This window comes from Alosa pseudoharengus, unplaced genomic scaffold (assembly GCF_046254945.1).
Source record: "Alosa pseudoharengus isolate Yale_2024_CS ecotype anadromous, Long Island Sound unplaced genomic scaffold, YU_APseudo_1.1 YU_APseudo_1.1_scf_9, whole genome shotgun sequence".
NCBI lineage: Eukaryota > Metazoa > Chordata > Actinopteri > Clupeiformes > Clupeidae > Alosa > Alosa pseudoharengus.
In genome coordinates this window covers 16941987-16967974 of record NW_027468881.1, presented here as the reverse complement: position 1 = coordinate 16967974, position 25988 = coordinate 16941987, and the positions used below count along the sequence as shown (strand labels likewise).

The window sequence follows — 25988 nt, the reverse complement described above, 5'->3', positions numbered from 1 at the left end:
CATATTTCACCTCACCATCCAACACACCAACCCTCAGCTGTCTGTTCACCATATCTCTCCCCAGGTCATGATGTGGTCCATTTCACAGCCGAAGCTGGAGAGGCATCACTATCACGTTAGCGTTAGCACCCTCATCAGGTCTTAGCCCAGATGATTAGGGCAATGGGCTGTACAAATAGCTCAAAAGTACCCTTTCCCGAGATGCTTCAGTGCGTCTAGTCTTACCATCATTGAGGGATGATGCACCATTTAAGTCACTAATGTAATGTTAACGCCTCGCTATTACTTGATTGGCCTACACCACATATATTAACTTAATAATGTGCTAATTGAATTTGTACTAACGGATTATATTCGGGAAGCAATAGTAAGATCTGATTAGCAAATAAGATCATTAAGATTAGAAGCTAGGCTCAGGGTTTTATAAGCAGACATATCGCCGATCTCAGTGGAGAGGGAATATGCACCAGTGCAAAAAACAGGGCTGTTTTGATATCCTGATGTCTTTAATGATGTCCCAGGAGATGACAAGGCTGTATTAATTTAAACAAGCTCCTCACATCTGAGCACAACCCCCAACACACACATGCACCCTGTTACGCAACATGGGTAGGCTACGCTTGAATGTTTTCCTAACACGTGACTTGACTCAAAACAAAACCAAAACCAAAAACAACAACAACAGCAACCAAACACAAAAATCACAGCCGGTGTTTTGAAAGAGTCGTCTGTGAGGCTCTGGGAACTCAAAAAATCAATCTGCAAAAAAAAGTTAAACCTCTGTTTTTATATAAATCTCTTTTCAGGGTCAGCTGATGCTTCTCCAGAACCTACCCACAATCCACTGGGGCAACGAGGAAGTGGGACTGCTCCTGGCTGAAGCCTACAGACTCAAGTATATGTTTGCGGATGCCCCCAATCACTACCGGAGATGAGTCCCTATGCAATGGCACAACGGCATGGACCTGGAAGCTTGAAGTTTTTTTTATTATTATTATTATTCATTTTGACTGACACCCTTAAAATTGACTGGTGTGTTGGCAAACTAGAGATGGTTCTGGTGAAATGGGTGTGTGGGGTAACCTCAACACTCCTGTCAGCTGTGCCATCTCCCCCCTCCCTACCTCCCTGTGGACCCCGGTGATTTTATTGTAGCTGAACCTGTCATGTCAACATCTGGAGAGCAGTCCAACACAGTGCTACAGTATTGAGCAGTGCTACAGTATTGAGTGACTCCAACCAACACATCGGCGTGAAGGCCGCCGGCCTGACCACAGAAATCCTCATTGCAACAGTATTGACTTTCTTCACACTCGGCATGAAAAACCCCACACGGAGGAGGGGTTATTAGTGATTGTTGGGGTGAAGACGACAGCGCAAGGCGATTGTGCCTTTGATCGACCGGCCTGAACTCGCACACCCCCCCCCTTCCACACCTGCACTCACTTCACCAGTGTGCGCCCGCTCTCTTTTCGCTGCCATGGTCACCATGGTTTCCGTGTGTTTTCAGATTCTGGTGACGAATGTTCTGCAGATGTTCTAAACACCAGTCTCAGCCTGTTGTGAGTGTGCGGGGCTCATGATCCCGAGATGCAGCAGGAGGGGCACTGTTGCCATAGAGGCCCCTGCATAGGAGCGAACTATACAGACATGTTGGACCAATCAGAAGGGCTTTATGGGTGCCCTTATATGGTTTTTCTTTGGTTGTTGTTGTTGATTGTTTGTTTGCTTTAGTTTCCTGTTTGTTTGTTTGTTTGTTTGTTTGTTTTTCTCCAAGAAACAAAAGCCAGCTTTGGTTTTGTTTTTAAACAATCAGACTGTGAACATGTGAACAATCACTGTTTTTAATCATGGCATTAATGCATAGAGATGTTATGCAGGAAAATGCACAAAAACAAAAAAATAATTCTCATGTACTATCGGGTGTTAGAGTAAGGCTGAGTGGCATTTTTCTCTCTGCAGCTCTTTCATTTGTGCAAGTCTGTGGTACTGGAGGAAGGAAGTGGACTCGGTGTTCATTGAGATAAAGTCGTTTGCTACTGATGACACTGATTCTGAACTGGCATAATGAGTAGAGCCTGAGAGGCTAAGACTGTACCATTAGTCCCAGTAGACGTAAGACGTATTTCTTACCCACAGTCTTAGATTAATACTCATGGAACAAGTTGGTGGAAAAGTATTAATCTCTGTCAGTCTTGAGACCTCACTTTTGAGTCTGTCCCGAACTGCTCAGAAACCTCCACGGTAGACTGGTTTGGATTGAAGCAGCGTAGGAGTCTTCTGTTTGAATGGCCAGTGCGGTAGTACTCTTACCTGTTTGAGATGGTACGTTTAAAAAATAAAAAAAGGCCACTCTAGTCTACTCACTGCCTTTTCTGTTGCCTTAGCAGTTTCCTTTGGCAGCATGTCACTTTACTGTAATTGAGGGTTTGACCCCTGTGACCCTCCGAGCCCTGAAGGAAGTCGGTACGGCTGAGAGACATGACCACGGGTACATATTGATTGTTTCATTGGGCATTTAGAATGTGTTTAGTGTTCTTTTTTTTAGTGTTTGTTTTTTTCTTTTTCATATTTGCTCTTTTTAGTTGATGAAATATTGAAAGTAATCAAAGAGAATTCTTTATAGGACAGGTGGCTGAAGTGACTGAGGCGTGCCTATTTTAAAACTTTGATGGCTGGAAAACAGACAGCCTCCTCTTTATATTTCATCAAACTGAAGGTGATGGAAGTTGTATAGATCTAAAAAAGATTTATTATATGTGATTGTGTTCAATCCCCCAACCCCCTAGCCTTCACAGACTGCAGATGTAGGCCTGAGGTAGACTAGAGTATCACACACACACACACACACACACACACACACACACACACACACACATCTTTTGAGTCGCTACATCAACACTGTTCAATTTTTCCTCCCTCTGATGTTTTTATCACCAGGTCTGTGGCATGGGAATAGCAAACTGAACCTGGAGCATTGCCTTCAAACTATATTTAATTGTGTGTGTGTGTGTATGTCTGTGTGTGTGTGTATGTGTGTGTCAGAGATGGCTGTAACAAGAAATGTGGCATTAGCAAGTTCTCTTCTGCTGCCTAGAAACACCGCTGCACTCCCTCTATCCCTCCCTCCCTACCTCTCTCACTCCCTCACTCGCTCTCTCACTCCTCCCGTTTTAATAGATTGCGTTTTATTCCCAGAGACCTGCCAGAAGACTTAAATCAAGCTCACCTTCACCACGCCGTTAGACACAGACAGGCGCTCCACTCAGCCTCGGCCCAGTCCAGCCCACCCCGGCTCGTCCGTGTAGCGCTGGATCCGCGCGTGCCGTGAATTACACCTGACACGGCTTGGCATGCCTTGGCTTTGGCCCATCGGTGGGGCAGCCTCCCGTGCCGCTCCCATCCTGCGTTCTCCTCCACTAATGGCTCTTTAATAGGATAATGTTCGAAGCTGTCGAAGAGATGAGTCTTCTGACTACAGGTCTTAATTGTGTGCTTTCATTAAGACCTGTACTCTCTCTTCCCTGTACATCAGTCAAATAGGTTTCAAAACCAGGTGCTGGTTTTTTGGCCAAATATAATTACATAATGGCCAGATTAATCTATGATTTGGTGATTCTGGAAGTTTTTTTTTTTTTTGTCCCCCTAGAAATTTTTGAATTTCTTATATGTCCTGTTTTAATTATATCAGGGATATTTTTAATCTGTGGCATTACGTTGCCTGTAGAGTAATACATGGCTTCATTTAATTAACCTAAATTTAGAAATATGAATTTTGGGCAGCGATTCCCAGGCCAGTGATGGCGGCGAAACCGCGTTGGAGATTTCTCAGAACCACTCCACAGAGAAGCTTCCGCTCTCGCTCTTCTGGGGAATAAAGAGGCGTTCTGCCTACACTCCCATCATCAACATGACTTCCAGCTTGGGCTACTGCCCAAGCAACACACACACACACACACACACACACTCACAACAGTCCTCCACTCCTGGCTATAGTGTATGTGATACGATACACACACTCCTCTCCTCCTAACTGAATAGAGGATTAGGAGGGAAGCTTGTGCTGGTGAAATCTAATATTAGTGTGTCCCCAGTTATCATTTTGATTCACCGCAGGCTTTATTTGTCTCTTCCTGCTTGGACTAACACTGACCAGCTTTCTTTTTTTCTTTTTTTTTTTTTTTTTGCCAAAACGCTGGCATTTAGTTCTGGAGTTGTACTGTAGGTAGGTGTGTCCCTATTTATAGCCATTTCCACGGTGTCTTAAGGTATTTGTCACTTTCCTCTGATTTGTCCTGGGTTACCCCCACATACAGTACAAGCATCCACACACACACGTTCTTTGTGTGCTATTTCAGTCCTGTTTCAGCTCTCAGAGATGTTCTAATTGTACCTAATTATCATTACATGTAGAAGGGAATTAATTCATTACCACCCCCCCCCCCCCCCAACCTCTTTTTGTTAATTACGCTCTTGATAATTATCACCATTTCAAGATGGCCCGTACACTGAATTTTTAAAGTCTGACTTCTGCCTTCTGCCCCGCTGCTAGTTGGCCGGGTGCTTTGAGCTCTGCATTATTCATCGCCGTGCGAGTTTCATTCTCGTGTTGTATGTCGCCAGTTGCGTTTGCTGTGCTACAGTATGTGCGCCGTGTGTGTGTTTGTGAGTTTGTGTGTGTGGGGGCGTGTGTATGCGCATGTGTGTGCATGAGACGCTGAGTTCCTAATAGAGCCGCAGCTCTCCAGAGGAATTGCACAAGACCTTGAAATGCAGATGAAAACTCGTGAAATTTCATTCATTGCACACTCATCTTTGGACCTCCTGAGCATCGATTTGTTTCTCTCTCTCTCTCTCTCTCCTTTCCTGTTCTATGGGCTTGCTTCCTTTCTGTCTACTTTGTTTTGCTTCTTTCGTATATATTTCATTCTATTCTGTGTTTGGTTTTTTTGTCTGTTCTGTTAAATATGCCAAAATGCTCCAGTCATTGCTATGGGTTCTTCTGCTTAATCAATGCTTCTGTAGTAAATGCTGGTTTTAGCCTTAAAAAGAAAGATTACAGTTATCTGCTGTATATTTAACTGTTGGTTTATATTAAACAATTGAGACTCTTAATGCGGTGCATCTGTCTGCCTATTTTTTTCAGTAGGGGGGAAGAGTGCCTCACTGTTTGTGAGGCAACAAACCAAAGTATGAAATAAAGCATCTCCAACAGCACTGTCTTTGGCCGAAAACATCTTAACCTTACTTTCATCCGCTTGAACACTGCATGAGCAGAGGTTACACCTGTGCCTTATAACCTCACAAGATGTCATTTGATCACAAAGTGGGCTGTCTATGTGACTGGATCTCAATTCAAACAATTAGCCATGAATCATGCCAGTGCGAGAGGTGTAGCCGAGAAAGCCTGCTGTCACATTAGACTCAGACAGCCAGCGCCGTGCCCCTAACTGATGCGCACAGCCCCACTGACCGTTCCACCGGCCCTGTGGAAATGTCATCAGTAATTAGAACTCGTTAAGCAATCGGCGGGGTTAACGACCCGCTGCTACAGCCCCCGAGCTTGTCGAGCCTGGTGATGGGCGTTCTTGGAGTGTTGAGTGTGTCGCTTCGTGACAAACAAGGCGTTAGTAATGACATGTTGCATATGCACCTCCTCAGTGTGTCTGCCGAAGTAGTAAATGGTGATTGAGTTAAATTTGCAGCAAAACAGCGGGAAACCACTAATCTGAAATTAAAATTTTATGAAACAAATCTGTGCACAGTTCTACTTAATATTCTTACGCCAAATGACTAAAACATGAGGGGGATTCTGTTTCGTTGTTAAAACAAAATGTCACATGTAAATATTCCAAGGTGAAATCTTGTATTCGCTCGACATGAGATGTGTTGTTTGAAATGTGTGTTGTCTAATATGTTTTTTTTTTGAGAGACCGGCAGCCTTTCTGCTGGTGCGGGATTGTTTTTGAAAAGCCCCCAAGAAGCTGTCAAGAGCCCAAATGTGTATTGAGTGAATTTGCCTCATTAGAGGGGAGGAAAAATGTGGCCATCCGCAGAAACTAAAAATATTTCCACAGCCCTGGCTCTTTCATGAACATATCCCCCGGCTACATTTGCTCTTCATAAAAACACAAGCACGCACATACACAGACAGAGAGGGAGGGAGAGAGAGAGAGAGAGAGAGAGAGGCCTATCTGCAGGTGGTCGGTTATGATTTCTCTAATTGTTGCTTCAAAGTGCCCCCTGATTTTTACAATTCCCTGTGCAGGGACACTACTGTCAGCCCACTTACAGCTACAAGGGAGACTGCTGTCCACCACACAGACAAAATGCCCCCTTTATTAAATCTCACCATTTTAATACTGGACCCGCTTAAAAAAAAGAGAACATATTGATTGTTGCTTTCAGCAGAGAGCACTTTCAAAGCATTTATATGCGAAGACGTGTCAAACAAAAAGAGGCCTGTTCCCTCTGCCTTGAGGGAACAGAAATAACGGTTCTGGTGGGACGATGCAGGGAGGGGAATGAGGGGTCGAGAGTAGCCTTTCTCTCAAGCCAATCAGGATGTCAGGCCAAAGCTCTACGCAAGAGGAGGTGGAAAAAAAGAACTACAGCAACAGGGAAGAAAGATGACAGGAAAGAAGGACAAGACTTTGTACTATTCGTCCATCTTCTTTCCACTGACTGCTCTTAAGAGGATTTCACAGTGAAGGGCTCTCTCTTTCCTCCTCTCTCTCTCTCTCTCTCTCTCTCTCTCTCTCTCTCTCTCTCTCTCTCTCCACAGCCATCAAAAAAAGGAAAAACTAGATAGAAAGACAGCTGGGGAGAAAGAAAGTAACTGATGGAATCGGAGATTTCTTTTCTTTCTTTTCTCCTCTTCTCTCAGGACATGCCACTGGCTCTGCTGTGCCCTCTGTATTGTCTTAGAGGTGGCAGATGATGGGCTAGCTGCTAAAAGCTTTACTGTCATCAATTGGCCTTCGCCCGGGGCCTGAGGCTACTTTAAGCAGCAACAGCAGCAGTGGAGTTGAGCTGCACATTGTAACAATCAACCTTTTACCTTTGCGTTAACTAAAACGCAAAAGGGGCTCTTTTGAAAGATTAAGCAGTTAACAATAAGGAAACGAGAAGGCCACTGCCTGCGAATTGTCCCGCGACGTGCAAACAAAAAAGGTAATCCACAAAAAAAGGAAAAAGTAGAAAACAATCGGTCTCACCAACTCCGGTAAATAAATCCAGCCAGCCGACTGCAAAGGCTTCCTTGACGCGTCCTCTTTTTGGTAACGCGCTGGTCTCCCACACAGTACAAGCGGCGTTTAACTTATATAAAGTCCGGTTCCCCATATTTTCTCTCTATTTTCCCCTTACAAGAAACAGTTTTCAACACTTTCAGCTGCAGCACTGAGTACTGGCGCCACACATTCAAAAATCTCACACACGCTTGCTACTCTCTTCAGAACGCCCCCATCATCTAGTGCGCTCCACTATATAAGTTTGGGTGCGCGGTGATAGGCGTATCGGCCGACAGTGTCCCCATACAAATCACCCATATCCATACCATCATACACAGTGGAAATAAAGCATGATAAATACATATAAATAAGTACATATTCATATCACACTGATATTATATGAGACCTACTGACATATATGTAAAAAATAATACTTAATTTTAAGTAATGGCACCTAAACTAATGTGGCAGTGTCACAACATCTTGCACACAGTGTAGGCAGCCTCTTGGCCTTGTGTTATTTACCTTAAGTGTCAAATTCTTCACCTCTATGAACAGGTAAGCCTCAGGGACGTGTGTGTGTGTGTGCATGTCTGGAGTCAGAGGGAAAGCGTATTGAATTAAAAACAGCAAAAGTGTTTAAGCTCCAAACTTATCGGGGGAGAAAGGCTGAATAATGCATACAGAAAGAGCCAAGGCTTTTCTACCTCACATAGGTGGAAATGTACTTTTTTCTCTCTCTCTACAAAACCAAGAGCCTTGTTTTTCTTGCCTCTTTTGAACTGCCCTTTTTTCCCCAGCAGCTATTTTGAGTTAAAGCAACCAAAGAAGATGTGTGTGTGTGTGTGTGTGTGTGTGTGTGTGTGTGTGTGTGTGTGTGTGTGTGTGTGTGTGTGTTTTCTCTCAAGTCTGGTAGATAAGCGTGTTTCTATATGGCAGACCAAGATTATTAAGACAGGTGGCTTCATTGGAGCAATTACTAGTGTGATTGACAAGAGAACTGGGCTGACTCTAATCTAACGATGCTATCTGCCGTTTTTGCCTCGCTGCATAGTTTATGGTTTTCTGCCAGGCATCAGTCAAGCTGAAAAAAGAGGCTTATTTTTGCACCACTAACAACGCAACGCTGTTGCTGAGGTGCTCCTCAAAATAATTTAATATATTGCTTGTCAGTCACGCCTGACATTTGCACAAAACAAACCGGAGGTATTAATCCAGGCATAACTTCAGAGTTCTGACAAAAGTTGGGAAAGTGCAAGCTAAATGCAAAAATGTTAAACCCTTATCAGCATAACGGTGAGCTGGATTTGGTAAGGTGTATCTCCGCTGTTGTCGTAAATATAGAGCAACTGCAACCTCCTGCCATCTGTATGTTTCTCCCATCAACACACTTTATAGGATCCATTATCTGGGTTTATCTTCTGCAGAAGTCAACACGCACAAACAATTAACCCCCAGATTAATGAAGCATAGGTAAACATTGGCTGCTGAAACTGAGGACCAGTTAAAAAAAAAAACAACATTGTCTATAAATAGACACTTTGTTGCACTCAGCTCAAGATTACGCTAGAGATACTGTATGCCTTTAGTTGGTGTTGAGAAAGAAATAATGAGTATTTCTTATGCAAGTAGTCAGTGATGCTGTAAGAGGTTAATGTTATGTTATGATGTTGCAGGTGTAGCCTACATGGTTTGATAGGCTAAATATTTGAAGCCTCCTTAATGGTAGTGGTACATACTGTTATATGTATTCTTTACATTCTTTACAGCTCTGCCATGCACTAAACCCAGGGCAGCAATGTTAATAGTATAGTACTTTTGTATTGTTGTGAAGCATTCCATGTTCTAACTCAGTCAGTGTCAGTTTACCTGTTGTAAAGTGCCATTAGTATTGACAGAATATTTCATGTATTTTTATTTCCATCACATATTGACTGTGTGGCATGATATGATGCAGATAGCATGCTTGTGTTGTGAAATTGCCTTACTTACCTTGCCCAGACCTTTTTTGCAAGGCACAACAACCCTACACAGGCACTTAACACACTACACATTTACACTACACATTCACACCACAAATTCAGTCAGTCACAGTGTGTGTGTGTGTGTGAGTGAGTGACATGCCATTCCCAAGGTTTTTTGAACATGCCACTCCAACATTCATAAGGACAGTTACAATGTTTATTTTATCTTATTACAAGGCTCATTCTCCCACGCACATTCCCTGGCTGTCAGTGACTCAGTGTTCAAACAGCACTTGATTTTTTTATGAAGATGTTAAAGTGCTTAAGCAGCGTGGGATTGTTGGAGGAGGTCCAGGCACCCCTTCTGCCAAAGTGTGCTTCTTGCAGGAGTTTCAGTCAACCACAGACTGGAGCAACACTGGCAGACCAACATGCAGCCTGACAGGGGGAGTGGGGGCATGAAAGGTTAGGAAGGATTGTTGAAGGAAGTGCAACAGACCACTATTGTGTGTGTGTGTGTGTGTGTGTGTGTGTGTGTGTGTGTGTGTGTGTGTGTGGCCACCGTCAAGTGTCAGTAGACAAATGATATGCCACTCATAAGTAAAGCGGAGTATATGGAAGGTGAGCCGGCCTGTCATACTGATTGATTTTCTTTCTGCATGCTGCAGAGGCGTCAAGAGGGGGAAGAGAAGATTGCAAATAAATGGAGAACATCTCCTTTCCTCTCTCCCTCTCTCCTTCCCTCCCTCTCCCTCTCTCTCCTTCACTCTCTCTGTTGTCCTTTCTCTCTATCACCCTCTCTATCTGTATCTCTTTCTCATTTTCAGTATTTCTGGTTTGCTTGGCACAGCTTTAAGTTTCCTCAGACACAGCGCACACTTTATTGGATTCAGTGTGCAAAAAAAAAACAAAAAAAAAACAACCAAATTGAAAAACTGGAATGTACGTGGCCTCTATCCTGTCCTGCTTTGTTCTTTCTCCAGTTTGACTTTTTTTTTCCAAGGCCAACGTTTGAGGGTCTCTCCTTTTAATTTAGTGCCGCTGAATGAACATGAGTAAAGTAATATTGTGAGGCCGTAAAAAAAATGCCGAGTTTTCTGCGGCAGAATGTCTAAAGGCAGATAATTATTCTGGGGTGTAATCTTGCTGATACAGCTGTTGCCGGGGCTCTCCCAAGCCAGTGTCCTGCCGTGATTTATCTCCTCAACAAGAAAGCGGACAAATCGGCAACACACAGGGAAAAACTAATAATGGGGAGCAGTCAGATTGAAAGCCTTTTGATTTCCTGTGATCAAAATGTCATCCTAGAGGTGGCATGCCACATGATGGAGTGACCGTGTAGTCCTGATGTGTGTGTGTGTGTGTGTGTGGGGGGGGGGGGGGTGCTGTTTAGAGCCATAGAGTGCCTTTGTCCACAAAAGAACCTCTAAAGGTTCTATTTGTAATACTCTGTCGAGGAACTCCTTTGAGAACTCTGAGCATTCATTGGTCATCAACATCAAATAAGTGTTTCAGCTATGAAGAACTCCTTTTTAGACCATTGTGTTTTGGCTAGTTAAAGAAGCAGTGAACATTTCCCGTAGTCTCACTTCAACCAGTCGAAAGACACTGTAACTCACCTCCATTGTGTGATCATAAAGTAACTCTGATGCTGTCAAAGAAAAGGTCCTTTGATTTGAAATCCGTTTCGGACAAAGGCTGTAGAGGTAGACAAAGATGTTGCCGTGTCAGAAGTTGTTTGGAGGAGGTCGAGGACACCACAGAAACAGACTCTCTTCAGGCCTCTTATGGGAGAAGACCTCATGGCTCCTTCTCTTCCCTCTGGGTTCCATAGAGCAGCGAGCAGCTGGCTCTGCAGTGCCTGGTGCTGTCAGTTTCAATCTCACCAGTGCTGTTTTCATCACAAGAGCTACAAGCTGATGCATTCATTTCCTCATTTAGCTCTGATTGACATTCATGCACACCCACACACCAATACCCCGTCACCCAACCACATCCCCAGGCCAGACCACTTCTCCTGACCACAATAAAGACAGTGACGCTTGGTGGGATTGGCATCGCCAGGCTACTGTACCCCACCACCTAACCCCCACCCCCCACACACACACACACACATCTACCCATCCTCCCCCACCCCTCCCCCCTCCTCTCCTGTCCCCTCTCCTCCTCATCCATTCCCCTGCCTGTTTGTTCCCCCATCGGCTCCCACCTTGACAGGTTTGCCACGAAGATGAATTCATCGCCAGCGCTGCTGAAATACTCCAGCCAAAACAAGTAATTTGATTGCCTTGACCACAAATTAAGTTAGTGTGATTCAATTTTCGATTTGGGCCTCTCCCTCTGCCATACATCACCGCAGACATATTTCATTACACAGCTAAAGCGCGGGGCCGAACACTGACTCCCCGCATAGGAAGACATCATGGGGGCATTATGACATTTATTCAATAGTGCTGGAGTGGGCCTGAGAGAATGCCACCGCCTCCCTTACAGGCCACAGCAGAGCTATTTATAACACACACACACACACACACACACACACACACACACACACACGCACATTCATACACACAATCAGCAGAATTCCAACAAACACACACACACACACACACTCTGTCACCATGTCACCACTACCACCACACCAGGCATGCCCTCTCACACATACACACAGTACAGTTGCAACACACTCACTCACATGTATACACACATACCTCACAGTGGCGCTCATATAAACAATCAGCAGAATTCCAGCACACACACCCTATCACCACTACCACCTGGCATGCCCTCACACATACACACACACACACACAAACAACTGGATTAGGTTGGTGCAGATAAGAGCGATTGGCCACTCCACTCTGTCTTTGTCCACACAGAGGACCTGTAAAGCTGCATTATCGCTCTTCTCTCCAGAAAGATCCTGTAAGTAAGGCTGATCTCTGACTCCATCTGAAAATAACGGGCCTCTATATATTCCAACCTTTCTTTCATCTTTTTCTCTCTTTCTTGCTCACTCACTCCTCGTGCTCGCTCTCTGGGTATGCTTGTGTGTGTGTGTGTGTGTGTGTGTGTGTGTGTGTGTGTGTGTGTGTGTGTGTGTGTGTGTGTGTGTGTGTGTGTGTGTGTGTGTGTGTGTGTGTGTGTGTGTGTGTGTGTGTGTGTGTGTGTGTGTGTGTGTGTGTGTTCAGGTGCATGTAGCTCATGATAGTCTTATAAATGACAGTCCATAATGCCATTGCTTAAACAGTGCACACACACACACACACTCTCTCTCTCACACACACACACACTCACTCACAGAGCCCTGTGTGTCACTTTAATTATGCTACCCCGCCACAGCTGAAACTTGGGAGAAATTGGGCAATCTCAGAAGCACAGACTCTCAGATCAAAAAGAGTGTTATTTTGATGGAGCACAGACATTCCCCCTAAGACCAATAATTGACAACTGCACCATGTGTGCCATCAGGTATGGGGAACAGTTCAGCACACAATCCCAGGGCCCCCCACCGAGGATCTATTTAAATGTTGGATGAAGGCTGGTCCTCAGCGAAGACTTTCTGCGGGACCACTAGAGTGGTCAATACTAAGTGTTTAAATACAGGGGGAATTTCCTGTTGTCCTGGTGCCGAGTAATTGGAAAGGCAGGTTATTGATTGCATTCAAGCCTGTGGCTAATGAAATGCTCTCCACTGTGTCTTGTTTTCGCTGGTGACAATCCTTGCAGCAACCGATCCAACCAAATTTCAAAAGTGAGCTTGTTGTTTTCACAACTTTCTTTGTCTGTCTGTCTGTCCGTCTGTCTACTCATTGTAACCTGTCCCTCACTCACCTGTGGGGTCAAGCACAGGACTACTACTGTTGTTCAGTAATAAGTGTGAACCGACACTCTTGTCTATATTCATGCCTTATGCATTTCGTTGTCTTTGTACTTGTGTTCTGCACAGTGACAATAAAGTTGAATCTAATCTAATCTAATCTAATCTTAACTTGCTCCAGCTGTTAAACCTGTGCATTCTATGTTTGAGATGTCTTGTGAACCCCAAGGCAGATACGGGACTTGATTCATGACAGAATCACTAGAAGGGTAGGGTGCACCCGAAATGAGTGAGGAGACACACTAGTGCATCTAGTCTGCATGGCAATGTTCAGCATCCCTTTTAATTGAGGGTGCACAGTCTTAGTTCAGGAATGCAATGCAGCCCCCTTATGGCTTATTTGCTGATCTGAGCCTAGTTACATATTAGCAGCAGCAGACTCACAGAACTGGCATGGCCTGCTTCCCCACACATACGTCAGCAGTCGCTGTATCCAGTGTCTCCAGTCTTACTGGGTTGAGTCCAATACAGCACATGCCTGGTACGCTCAGTGAGGGCATTCATTCACTAGATTGTGATTGATCTGCTCTGCCCACAGCCACGGGAGGAGAACGTAAAGCACGGCACGCTCATTCGCGCCAAATGATGATTGCCATGCCTCTGCGTGCGTTCAGCCGGCGAGACTACTTTGGAATACCCTGATTGCATTCTGTACATTTTCTTTTGCAAATTATGTTCACACTTGTTTACTTCATATCTTTGTTTGCTCTAGCACTCCTCTCTCTCACTCACTCTCTTTCTTTCTCTTTCTCTCTCTCTCGCTCTCTCTCTTATCTCTGTTTTTTCTTTTCTCCCCTCCTTCCCGTCGCTGGTGCCTCCCGTCCCGCGTGCACCAAAGAAAAGGTTAGATGAGATTCCTCTTATGTTTGCATACATCAAAACTGACTCAGAGCTCATTTCATCCCAGCGGAGCCGGCGCCTTTGAATAAATCTACTCCCCAACCTTGACACGCCACATTTTTAAAAACTGATTTGCCAGATTTTGTCCAAGTGTCATCTCTGCTCCATAATACAGATGGTAATAGCCACGGATGACATATGGAAACATATGTAAATGCGAGTGGGTTCCCGGGCCCATGGTGACCAATTCAATGACTGAGTTCAGTCCCGGGCCAAATAATTGTGCCTTCTCAGACAGCTTTGGGTACGGGGAGCCACTGTTCAAACAAATGGAAATCAAGAAAAGTAAAGGTGGCATTTCAAATGCAAAGCAGGAATGCAATGCTACATTGGCCATAATATACAGACAGGAGAGAGACATCAAAATAACTCTCTCACACTTCAGTATAATGTCCCTCTGTATTTCCATGTGCTGATGACCGCTGAGACCACTCTGAGAATGCAGCTGTAAGGCCGTTTAGAGAAGTGCCTGGTGTGAGCCTCACTTTACTTACACCATTTGGAAGTTTACAAAGTAAAGACTGTACTTAAAGTCTTTTGCGGGCAGCCGTGGCCTACTGGTTAGTACTTCGGACTTCTATCCGGAGGGTTGCCGGTTCATACCCCGAACAGTAGGCACGGCTGTGCCCTTGAGCAAGGCACCTAACCCCTCACTGCTCCCCGAGCGCCGCTGTTGATGCAGGCAGCTCACTGCGCCGGGATTAGTGTGTGCTTCACCTCACTGTGTTCACTGTGTGCTGAGTGTGTTTCAGTAATTCACGGATTGGGATAAATGCAGAGACCAAATTTCCCTCACGGGATCAAAAGAGTATATATACTTATACTTAGCCTACTTATTTTGAGAGCATAAATAGAGATAGATATAAGATACTTATAGCATACCGTATTTTCCGGACTATAAGTTGCACTTTTTTTCATAGTTTGGCTGGCCCTGCAACGTATAGTCAGGTGCGACTTATATATGAAAAAAATATATAATTTAACATGTTTTTAAATGTTAATTCATAATACGGAGTGTCTATTCGTACCCCTGGTACGAATAGCCTTGGCCACACAACTGGGCTATTCACACCCTGTTACATAACAACAAAAACATGTTGCTCGCGTGCCCAAAAAACATGGCCGACATTCGTTTTTTCGTCAGCAGAAAGTGAAGAATTCTGAACGGTTTCAGCACTAATATCTGTTCAAATTAAAGTTGAGATGGAAAAGTTGTGTTTTATTTTCATAATCTTTGTTCAGTGAACACATACAACCGTCAGTTTGTTAGCTAACAGAAATTTCGTGAATATGACGTTCAGGCCTATAAACTCTAAGTTTACCTGCAAATCTCAACTTCCATCGAAGTAGATAGTGGTCACAGGCAAGGTCTTGCACGCGGGAGACCGGGGTTCGATTACCGTGTGATGCGTTTTGGCGGAGTGAGTGTGCATGTGTACCAACGTCTCTGGAGAGAAGGCGCGCAATTTGAATAAGAAATCGGTTCTCAAACGGAAGTTTTGATTGCAACAATTAGCTAGTTCATGCACCAGGGTGTAAATAGCATGCAGTACTATAAACACCTGGCTACGAATAGCATCCACTTCTAACTGTACATTGATGCAAACAGCATACCTTATACAGAGTGATTACACAGCTGAGCTATTCACACTCTGTTATGTAACATCAAAAAAAACATGTTGCTTGTTTTTAAAAAAAAAATATTATTACATTGTGTGATCAATATGGTACTACTAGGTAGGTACTAATAGAACACATTGCTGTGTGCACCGGGGTACGAATAGCATACATTGATATTTGTACCAGACGAGGTACTAATAGAACACATTGCTGTATGCACCGGGGTACGAATAGCATACATTGATATTTGTACCAGACGGGGTAATAATAGGACACATTGCTGTGTGCACCTGGGTACGAATAGCATACATTGATATTTGTACTAGACGGGGTACTAATAGGACACATTGCTGTGTGCACCGGGGTACGAATAGAATTCACTTCTTATTGCACCACGGTACGAATAGCATACACTGCTAATTGTACCAGGGGTGCAAATAGCCTTACCCTTCATAATAACTGACATGAACCCTACATGAAACATTACTGTCTAGCCGTGAGAGAGCGCTCTCAAATGCACAAGTTCTGTGCACTTTCAGTCAGAGATTAGTGGTAGCGCTAAGCCTGAAGCACATGTGCATACCTAAATCCTGAAATTATGGCCGTGATTCTATTTATAGCCGGGCCTCAGATTCGGACAAATAAAGGCCAGTAATAATTTTGTTTCAATTTAACTCATAAAAGAGCTCTTCTTAATATTTTCTTTTGTTGGTTGGTTTAATAGTGTTGCCAATGAAAAGTCATTGTCTTACACCACGAGTCTCCAACACGTTGCTCTCAAGCTACCAGTTGCATGCCGCCCCCTTCTCAGCTTGCCAGAGGCTGAAGCAGTAACCTATTTAAACACAATTGTTTCTGCCAGGCATCAGCCTACAAATTTTATAAAAAAGTAAATCATGCAGAATTAAAAAAATAACTAAATTTAGGCTGTCGTAGACCTCTTTGGCTATACGGAATAAGGTTTCCATTTCAACACAACACATGAATAAATGAAAGCGGATGCCTTATCTCGCAATAAGCTGATGAAAATCCCGACACTTGAACCATCAAATACCCCACAGATTTCAGTGGTCATCAGTCCCGATATTTAGCAATATCAAACAGTACAAGCCATGCCCCAAATAAAGGTGCTGTGCTTTGCGCAGCCTAAATAAAAGACCCCCGCCATAAGGATTTGAGGATTTACGATAGTCTGTCTCCTAAACATTCCTCACCCTTTATCTAGACATGCATGAAAACATTTGAAAACAAAACTCACTGCCATGTAGGCTAATATTTGATCACTGTTTTGCTACTAATTATATTTCACATAATGAATACACACACTATAAAGTGAAAGTATGCCTACTAGTGTCTGTATCTGTCTGTTCACGTCCGCAATCGATTATAACGTTCCTCAAATGGAGAACACATCCATGTTCTCTCGCGTTTTAGGCTGTCATGCTTCTGTATTCGCAAAATTCCTGATGGTTCCTGATCGCTAAACGTTTGTTTTCCTTTCCTGTCGTTTGCGGTTGATGTAGAAGCACCTAGGCTATAATTTGACTTCAGCGGTGAGAGAAAGGGAGAGAGAGAGGCACCCGCAAAGTGGTCCTGCTCGCGCGTGTGTGTGCATGGGGTTTAATTGAAGTCAGAGTTGGTCCGTCCAGTCAATAGTCACGCTTTCAGGCCGCTCCATTATTGGATTAACGTTATCAGACAGCGCTGTAACATGTGTGGGAATTTCTCTCATTATGATGGAGTTGTGGGACTTTTATTATTATGCTCAATACTTAATAATTTATGCGCAATAGGCTACCCGCAATCCCACAATCCTGCGCTGAAATTTAGGCCCTGAGTTAAATGCGCATATTTTTTTCACTCGCTCTCTCGGAGGTGGCCAGCCGAGTATTTCTTCTGCTGCCAGCTTGTGCCAATATATCGTCCAAAATGCTTGCTAACATTGCATTCTCCAAATTTTTAGCTAAATTTCCATGTACCACTTGCTTTACAATTAGCGCGGGCACTCGTCAGCAGCCTTCGGCTTGCCTCTTGCCGCTATTCACTCCTTCGTCTTCATTAACATTCTCAATATTTTTGGCCTCTATGTGTCCAGTTACACCTGTCTGTTCTTGGTGTTCTTTGTGAAATACATTTCTAAATATCACCTGCTTGCTGCAGCTTTGGTCTGCACGTCCTGTGTCTGTGTGCAAAACCGCATCTTTTTCTCTCTCGTGGGCATTTAACCCTCTGATGCATGAATTATGAAAGCCTGAGTCAATTTTTTTTTAATGTGTTTTTACTCTTCTTAGAGCATGAAAAAAAAAAAAAATTCACTTTTAAAAAAAATATATGATTCTTTCAGAAAGTTACAGACATGTCCACTACACTGGACTACATGCGCTTAAACACTCAACATAAACAGAATAAACTTAATGGAAGAATGAATCAAATTGAATTTTATCATAAATCCATGAACAGTTATTTCATTTTATGCTTTGAAAAGCATTTAACTATACTTTCACACACTTCAACGTTCTATAGACCTATTATTTAGGCCGAAATAAGAAAGCAAATAGCGCTCGCAACTGTAAAGCTTCCATCTAAGCTTTCAAAACATCTCTAAAAGGAACAAACATACTCCATACTTCTTCAAGGGAATTTCCTGGACCATTCTATAGTCTTCCCTATTCTTTCCTGCACTTGTGTTGTAAAAATATGATAAAATGTTTTTTTTTTACTAACATGAACTACATCTAATCTGCACAAAAATTGACAGATTTTTCTAAAACTAACATAAATACACCAAAAATGAACTGAATTTCAAGATAAGATAACCAAGATAAATCATAATAAAAGATGAATAAACCACATGACTTGTATTGGAAATATACTTAGAAATGCATGACGTCCACTATATTGGAAACATCGTTAATCGCAATTTTAGACTTATTTGAAATAATATTTTCAAAACTAAAAGAATTATATTGTTCCTTAGATATTCCTGCATATCATCATATTTTTTTTACCTCTAGGGTTCTTCTGGTATAGAAGGATTGACAAGATATCCCAGCAGGGGCTGACCGTGTGGCTGTCTGTCGGCCATCTTGGATTTAGAGGAGGTTTACTTGTAGTTCTAACAACCTACCACTCAATAAACCTTAATGAAGGGGGGCAGCAGAGAGCATTCTAACAACTGATATGGAATTCCACCATAGAAACAATTGCATTTAGGAAGAAAATTACTTTTAAACAGCTGTCCACTGTAGTGACCGCTATGCGCTTAATCTGCTGCCGGCTTGTCACTCCACATCGCCCAAAATGCTTGATTGCATTGCATTCTCTACATTTTTAGCTAAATATTCATGTACCACATCAACATTTTTGTTCAGTGAATCTTTTGTAAATTGCTTTACAATTACTGTCGGGCCTATAGGCCGATCGCCTGGTTTGCGCTTTGGTCAGGTCCTTTTAAAACCATCGTTTTCTCTCTCATGAAGATTTAATCTGCTGCCAGCTTGTGACTCCACATTGCCCAAAATGCTTGATTGCATTGTATTCTCCACATGTTGGCTAAATTTTGGTGTACCACATGGCATTTTCTTTCAATGTATCTTTTGCTTTACAATTAGACCTTCCGGCCCTCCTCTTGGCTGCCTTCACTCCTTCGTCTTCATTAACATTAATATTTTTGGCCTCAATATTCCAGTTACATAGTCTCTGTTTTTGGTTTTGGATTTTGTGAAATACATTTCTAAATAAATGCGATTTATAGTCCAGTGTGACTTATAGTCTGGAAAATGCTCTATACTAGAAAGGAGGATCCATATGAGATGTCGGGCATGAGATGTAGTAGGCTAGCCTACACATGTTTATTTGCTGTTTTATCAGTATGTTACATCTAGTATACATGTTTCACATGTACAGTACGGATAGAGTCAACATAGCCTACCAGCTGAATGGACTTGTCATGATTCTTACAATTGTATTCACATTAACTCAGTATAACAGAATGTGCCATGATATCTCTGTCAAACGTGTCTCAGCTCAATTGCAATGCATTTAGGAAAAGGATAGCCTGCCAGGGCCAGACATGTATTACAATACATCTGGAGACAATGTTAGGGGAATTTGGCCTTGAGCGTGGGAGAGAACAATTAGACAGCTAGACGTGTTTGAAATTTCAGTAGTCCAGCGGTTGGCGAAGGCAGAGGGGAGCAGCAGGGGTTTGGGATTGAGTCTACTGTTTGTGCAGCTATGTAAGTTGAGGGTGGGTGTTTTTGAGAGGCGGTGGTGTAGCTGTGATGACGGGGGATTTCACTGCAGTCTGCTACTGATGTTTCAACAAGTCACAGAGGTACTCAGCACTGATAATGTGGACCTGACTAATAACATCACTGCTGGGGACAAGGGCTATGAGGTGACAAGCAGGAAATGACTCAGCTATACTGCATTTTTCTGTTCTAGAGAGTCACAGTTGTCTTTAAGAATATGGCATCACTAAGAATATCTGATTTCAATCGATAATTATCTGAGAGCATAGCATAGCACTAGTGGCAACAGAGAACGTACCTATCATGGAAGTCAAGCCCAACATGGGAGTATCAACATATAATTCAAAATGGCATAATGATTTTTGAGTGTTGTGAAAACAAGTGGTTACTTGCTACTTTAATTCTTAGGATGGGAGAACATCAGCAGTTTGTTATAAAAGTTGTTTTTATACATTTTCATTTTGAAACAAGCAGCAGTGTTGTTCCAGTGTTGCTTGTCAAAGTGGCAATTAGAAAGTCTAATTTCCAAACACATTTGGCTGAATAATTATATATATATATATATATATATATATATATATATATTATGGTTTGGTTTTGTGTCAGTGATTCTTTTTTCTCAGCTTGTTCAACATAAATATCAAAATATTATATAATCAATACTGTGTGAGCTTGTTGCAAACACTCATTAAAAAATACTGTTACAGTTAATGCCAGAACAGGCCAAGCAGTGCATATGCTGTAAGTGTAAAGGACAAGGACTTGTTGTCCATGTGTTGAGCTTTTATTCAGTGCAAAATTGTTTTTTTTAAAACCTTTCAGTACTTACAGGAAGCCAAGTGGATGTCCTTAAATTACAAAGCGCACAGGAATGCTTTAAGTGCACCTTAGAAAGAGATGAAACTCTGCACACATGCATCAGTGTTTGCTTTCCTCACTGATGGAGGTGTTTTAATATACCTTTTACTGCCAATAGTGCTTTTACTTTCTCAAAAGAGCTATGTCTAATTTAGTCAATTTTCTAATAATTTTGTTGTGGCAGCCCTTCTGGACTTTTTCTACTCCACAACGGGCTGTTAATGTGAACGGAAATACAGATTCTTTTTTAAAAATGCTGGTCCAAAAAAAAAAAAAAAATCTCCACAAAACAAACAATACCCTACAGGTTTAAATGTGCTTGCCTTAGGAGCAGCTGATGTTTTGTTATGCATATGAATTATTTATGCTTTAAAAGTATGCAGCTGTAGCCATATGTATACACACAAGCATAAACACACACACAGACACACATACACACACACACATACATATAAAATGTAAACAATGCTCTTTAATGACAAGTATCTCTCAACCATCAGCACTTTGACCCTTTGTGTTTAGCCGTGCTCCAAAGTGACCACTCTGCACAGACACGATGGCGGCAACGTATCGCAGGATGGCTGTGTCGCCAAATCTCTTAAATGAGTCGGCACTGGGCTGAGAGTAAACATCAAAGCCGCGTGCTGAGGAGAGGCCTGGGTGAGTGAAAGGTGACTTTTATGCTGCTGCTGCTGCTGCTGCCGTCACCAAATTCTCTTTTTTAAGGCCCTTGATGGATTTTTCCCCTTTTATTATTTTTCGACAGTAATGAGCTTTTAAAACGTGTAAGACTCTTTGAATGACACCTGGCCTTAGTGCACAAACAGGGCCATTAGCATGAATAGAGAGAGTGATTTAAACCCCAGACGCTGGATTCTCAGTCTGAGAAAAGTTCTCTGTTATTCCGGTCCATGGCACCCTACTATTGCCACTGAAGGGTAGAAAAACACTAAAAGGAAAGAGAAGATTCATGCAAATGATGTCAGACTAATTAGATGGGGACTCGCTGGATCCAGTGTCTGCATTTCTCTTTGTCATGGGGGCCCTATTGGATAATCCTGTCTGAGTTTTTCAGATTGCTTAGGTGCCGTGTACTACTCCTGCAGTGTTCCACACCTTGACCTGCCCACCAGGCTAGTGTTACATCACTGAGCTTTTCAAAGGCAGCGGCTCAAAAATAGATATGATGTGAATACATCTGTGTGTGTGTTTGTGTGAGTGCTGTGTTTTGATGTTGATGTGAAAATGTCTATTCCTGTACACTGCAATCAGTCTGAAACCTGTGGTGCCCGCTCTGTAAATGTTATGTGGTTTGCCTCCAGACCAGGTCGATACCCTGTGTCCATCCAATACACTTGCACAGGACACACATAAAAGAGACAGATGAATAAATGAAAAGCCTGCTGTGTAGTCTTGGCCTTGTCTCAAGGGGCCGCACCTTAAGACTGGGGCTTCTCAGCCAGCAAGACGTGACCAGAGAAAGACAGAAAAAAAGGGAGAAATAGAAAGAGTGAGACAGAGAGAGATAATAGAATAGAGAGAGAGAGAGAGAGAGAGAGAGAGAGAGAGAGAGAGAAAAACACGATGGAATGAAATCTGGAACTGAACACGCTGAGGGACTCATGATGTCGGTATGCCAGCGGCAGCCTATTTATGCCACCGCCGCCACCCTAAGTGATGTAAGATGGACTCCCTCTCTGGTGACCCAGGTTAACCAGAGTGCCTATCTTATTTTATGTATTTTTCTCTCTGAGACGAGCCTCCTCCTCTGGCTGCCGTCCAGCCCTCTCGCCACCTTGGCATCGGCCCCTGCGTGGAGTGCGGAGCAGTGAGGTGGGATGGACTGGACTGGACTGGACTGGACTGGACTGGACTGGACTGGAATGGACTAGACTGGACTGGACTGGAGTGGAGTGGCTCGACTCCCACATGTGATGTGATGCCACGCAGTCTACGTTCACTCCATCTCTTCCTGGAAGAAGAACACGCAGTTCCAGTTGCTCAACCAGTGGAGCTGAAACAGTGCCAGCAATGTCAATGGCATGAAGTTCAGTCCCTGCGGACCTCACAGACTGATATTATACGCCATGCCTTTTGTGGCATTCTAAGTACCTCTGTATACTACAGCTTCTGTTTTTAGATAACATATGAATGCAAAGTTTTTGTTTTTAAATAAGAATTAAATCCAAATTGTTGCCCAAGGCTCAGACATTGAGTGTTTTTCATAAATGTAAGAAAAACAGTAAATCAGTCAGCACTTGCCACCACCTTGCCCTTCCGTTCTTGTGCCACTTAAGTGGATGAACTATGACTGGATACAATTTATTTCAGCAACATTTGTGTGTTGACTCATTTCAACTCCATTGTACGCCCCTCAAGAATCACAAAATTTGCCAGAGCAAATAACAGTCTTCATTAAAAATTGCACTTGCTGCTCTACTGCCCTGAGATGTGGTTTATCTTTTTTAAAGTATATATTTTAGCTTTTTTGCCTTTATTCAGATAAGATAGTGAAGAGAGTGGCAGGAAGCGAGTGGGAGGGAGAGATGGGGTGAGATCGGGAAATGACCCGGATCGGACTCAAACCCGGGTCCCCATGGGCAGATGTGTTAGTGTGAGAGATTATCTCAAGAATCTGTATGTTGCATAGCAACCTCGCACTTTAATTTTCTGTGCTGGTATTCTCTCTCCATACAGTGATGGCGCTAATCAAATCTTTTTACCCACTGCCATAATGTCACACCATTAGCATGTTTTTGTTGTTGGCCAACTAATTACCGGTTAAACTGATGGGTTTCCATGGACACAAGGACCTGCTTGAAAATATAGTACCAAACCTCTGGTCCAAAAAAGCAAATAACACACATATTTCCAGCTATCCCAGGGGATGGCACTTATAAAACTGGGAGCCACACATGGCTAGAGATGTGGAAGATGTGTTGCTGTGTTGAGAGAAACTTGCAATGCAGATTTGGTGATGTAACGGTACAAGTCAGGGTACATCAAAGGTCATTTGCTAACAACAACAAGAAACATGAGGAGAAGGCAAAAAGCAATGAAAATAAACAATAATATTATGGGTTGTACAGCAGCTTAACATCCCAAATCCTCTTCCCTGAGGCTTGTAAATGTTGTCCTTGAACATTATATTAGAAAGCACAGAAAGCCAGAGATACAACACTTAGGAGAAGGATTTCTAGTTTCTATGAGGGACAAGCAAGGTTTAAAGAGGACATGAAACATCCTAATTTATGGAGTCACATTCAAAAAGTACAAAGGCCTGTCTGAGCACTTAACACTCCAGGGCAATTTCTGACTTTGTTTTTAGGATGAAAGAATTGTTGAAAAAAACAAACCCAGTCAGATAAAATATTTGGTGATAATTGTGGTGCTTTGCAAACAATGAAATCCCATCTGTTTAAACAGTATCTTTGGGAACAGCAGGAATACTATGTGAGAAACACAAGATGCTATGGAAAAATAAATATACTGTATGAAGGTAATTTTGTCCTTTTTGTCAGTGATTTTGTGTCATTTGCTGTTTAGACATGTCTATCTCTCCTGTAGTATATAGAACAACTTGTTCTGTTTTCCAAATGAAGGAACTACATTATTTCTGTTGTGAAATGCAAATAAAAACAGGATGTGACAATCTGGTATCTCAAATCAAAAATCTCATAAACCCATATTTAGCTGCAAAAAGATAATAGACAACAAACAGACAACAAATGTTATAAAACGTGATAAATATAAATATGGCATGGTAAATATATGTTCATTTTGATGCCAGAAACACATTTCAAAAAGAGTTGGGACAGGGGCAACAAATGCTGGAAAAGTTGTGTATTGATAAAGACAACATAATAAATATTTCACAGCTAATTAGGATAACACCATGATTGGATATAAAAAGAGCATCACAGAAAGGCAGAGTCTTTTAAGAAGATGTAGAGCTATTCATTACTGTGTAAACCCGTGAGGGCAAATGATGAAACAATATAAGTAATGCTTCTCAATGTGAAATGTGAATTTGGGGATTTTATCATCTACAGTACATAATATCATTCAAATATTCAGAAAATGCAGAGAAATCTTTGCAAACGAGGGACAAGCTGAAAAACAGTACTGGATGGCCATGGTGCTTTTACAAGGCAAAGTTATTAGGCGCAGAATAGACATGCGCTTTCACAAGCAGTTTTTGTACATACGGCAGAATACATAATTATTGGTGCTCTTTAAAAGGGCCAGGGTGTTGGTGTGTGAGACAGCTGATTGATGTGCAAGTTATTGTGTGTTGTCTAAACATTTGGATAAATTAAAGAAGGAAGATGTTTTCTAACAAAGAATATCCTGTTTTTATCTTTTAAAAAAACAAGATGGTTGACATATTTTTCACAACGCTCTTTACGCTTCCCCTCCCATCTCTTTACGCTAAACTCCCAATTTCCCCTGGATCCTCCCTTGAATGCATATGCAGGGCACGGAAAAGCGCAGTTTGCCATTTTCAGCTCCCGCGAGAGGCAGTCTGCACTTTGACCTCATTGCGGCCTGTTTGTACATACCTCGCAATGTTTTTACACGCACGTTGCGAAACAAATACGCCTGAAGTGGGCGCAAAAGCGTTAGTACATCTGGCCCTCAATTCGCAAATACTAGTGTAAACTTTATCATGCAAAAGAAGAAATTGGATATGATGCAGAAAGGACACTGTCTTATCTGGACCTGAGCTCATTAAACATGGACTGAGGTAAAATGGAAAACAGTCCTGTGGTTAGATGAATCAAAATATGGACTGCTCTGGGCTAAAGAGGAAAGGGACTATCCATTTTTTCCAACTTGTTATAGTGCTCAGTTCAAAGCAGCATCTATGTGGTGCATTAGTGCCTATGGTATGGGCATCTTGCACATCTGAAGGCACAATCAATTCTGAATTATAGAAACCTGTACAGGTTTTGAGCAACATATATTGCCATCCAAACAGTATATTTTTCTTCTTTTTCATAGAATATTTCAGGAGAACAATGTTAAAAAGAATTCTGCACATATTTAAACATTATGGCTCCATGGAAGAATAGATCAGTCCAGGTGCTAAAATGGCCTGTATACAGCCCAGACCTGTCAAATTAGACGCATCATGGAATGAAAAGCATGATTAAGAATACCCCAGACTGTTGAACAGCTGATATCCTGTTTTGGGCAGGAATGGGACAACATTTCATTCTCAAAACTCTAGCAACTGGTCTCCTCAGTTCCTAAACAGAATGTGTACAGAATGTTGTTG

General features: G+C 42.5%; 1 protein-coding gene across 1 annotated transcript in view; it reads left to right on the top strand.

Annotated features, from left to right (window-relative positions):
* Positions 1 to 5115, top strand: part of tbc1d22b (TBC1 domain family, member 22B) — a 43264-nt gene extending 38149 nt beyond the window's left edge. The window contains exon 12 of the mRNA XM_076276908.1: positions 807 to 5115. Within this exon, the coding sequence (XP_076133023.1) occupies positions 807 to 935 (129 nt within the window). The 3' untranslated portion in view covers positions 936 to 5115. The remainder of the gene's footprint in view (positions 1 to 806) is intronic.
* The last annotated feature ends 20873 nt before the right edge of the window (positions 5116 to 25988 follow it).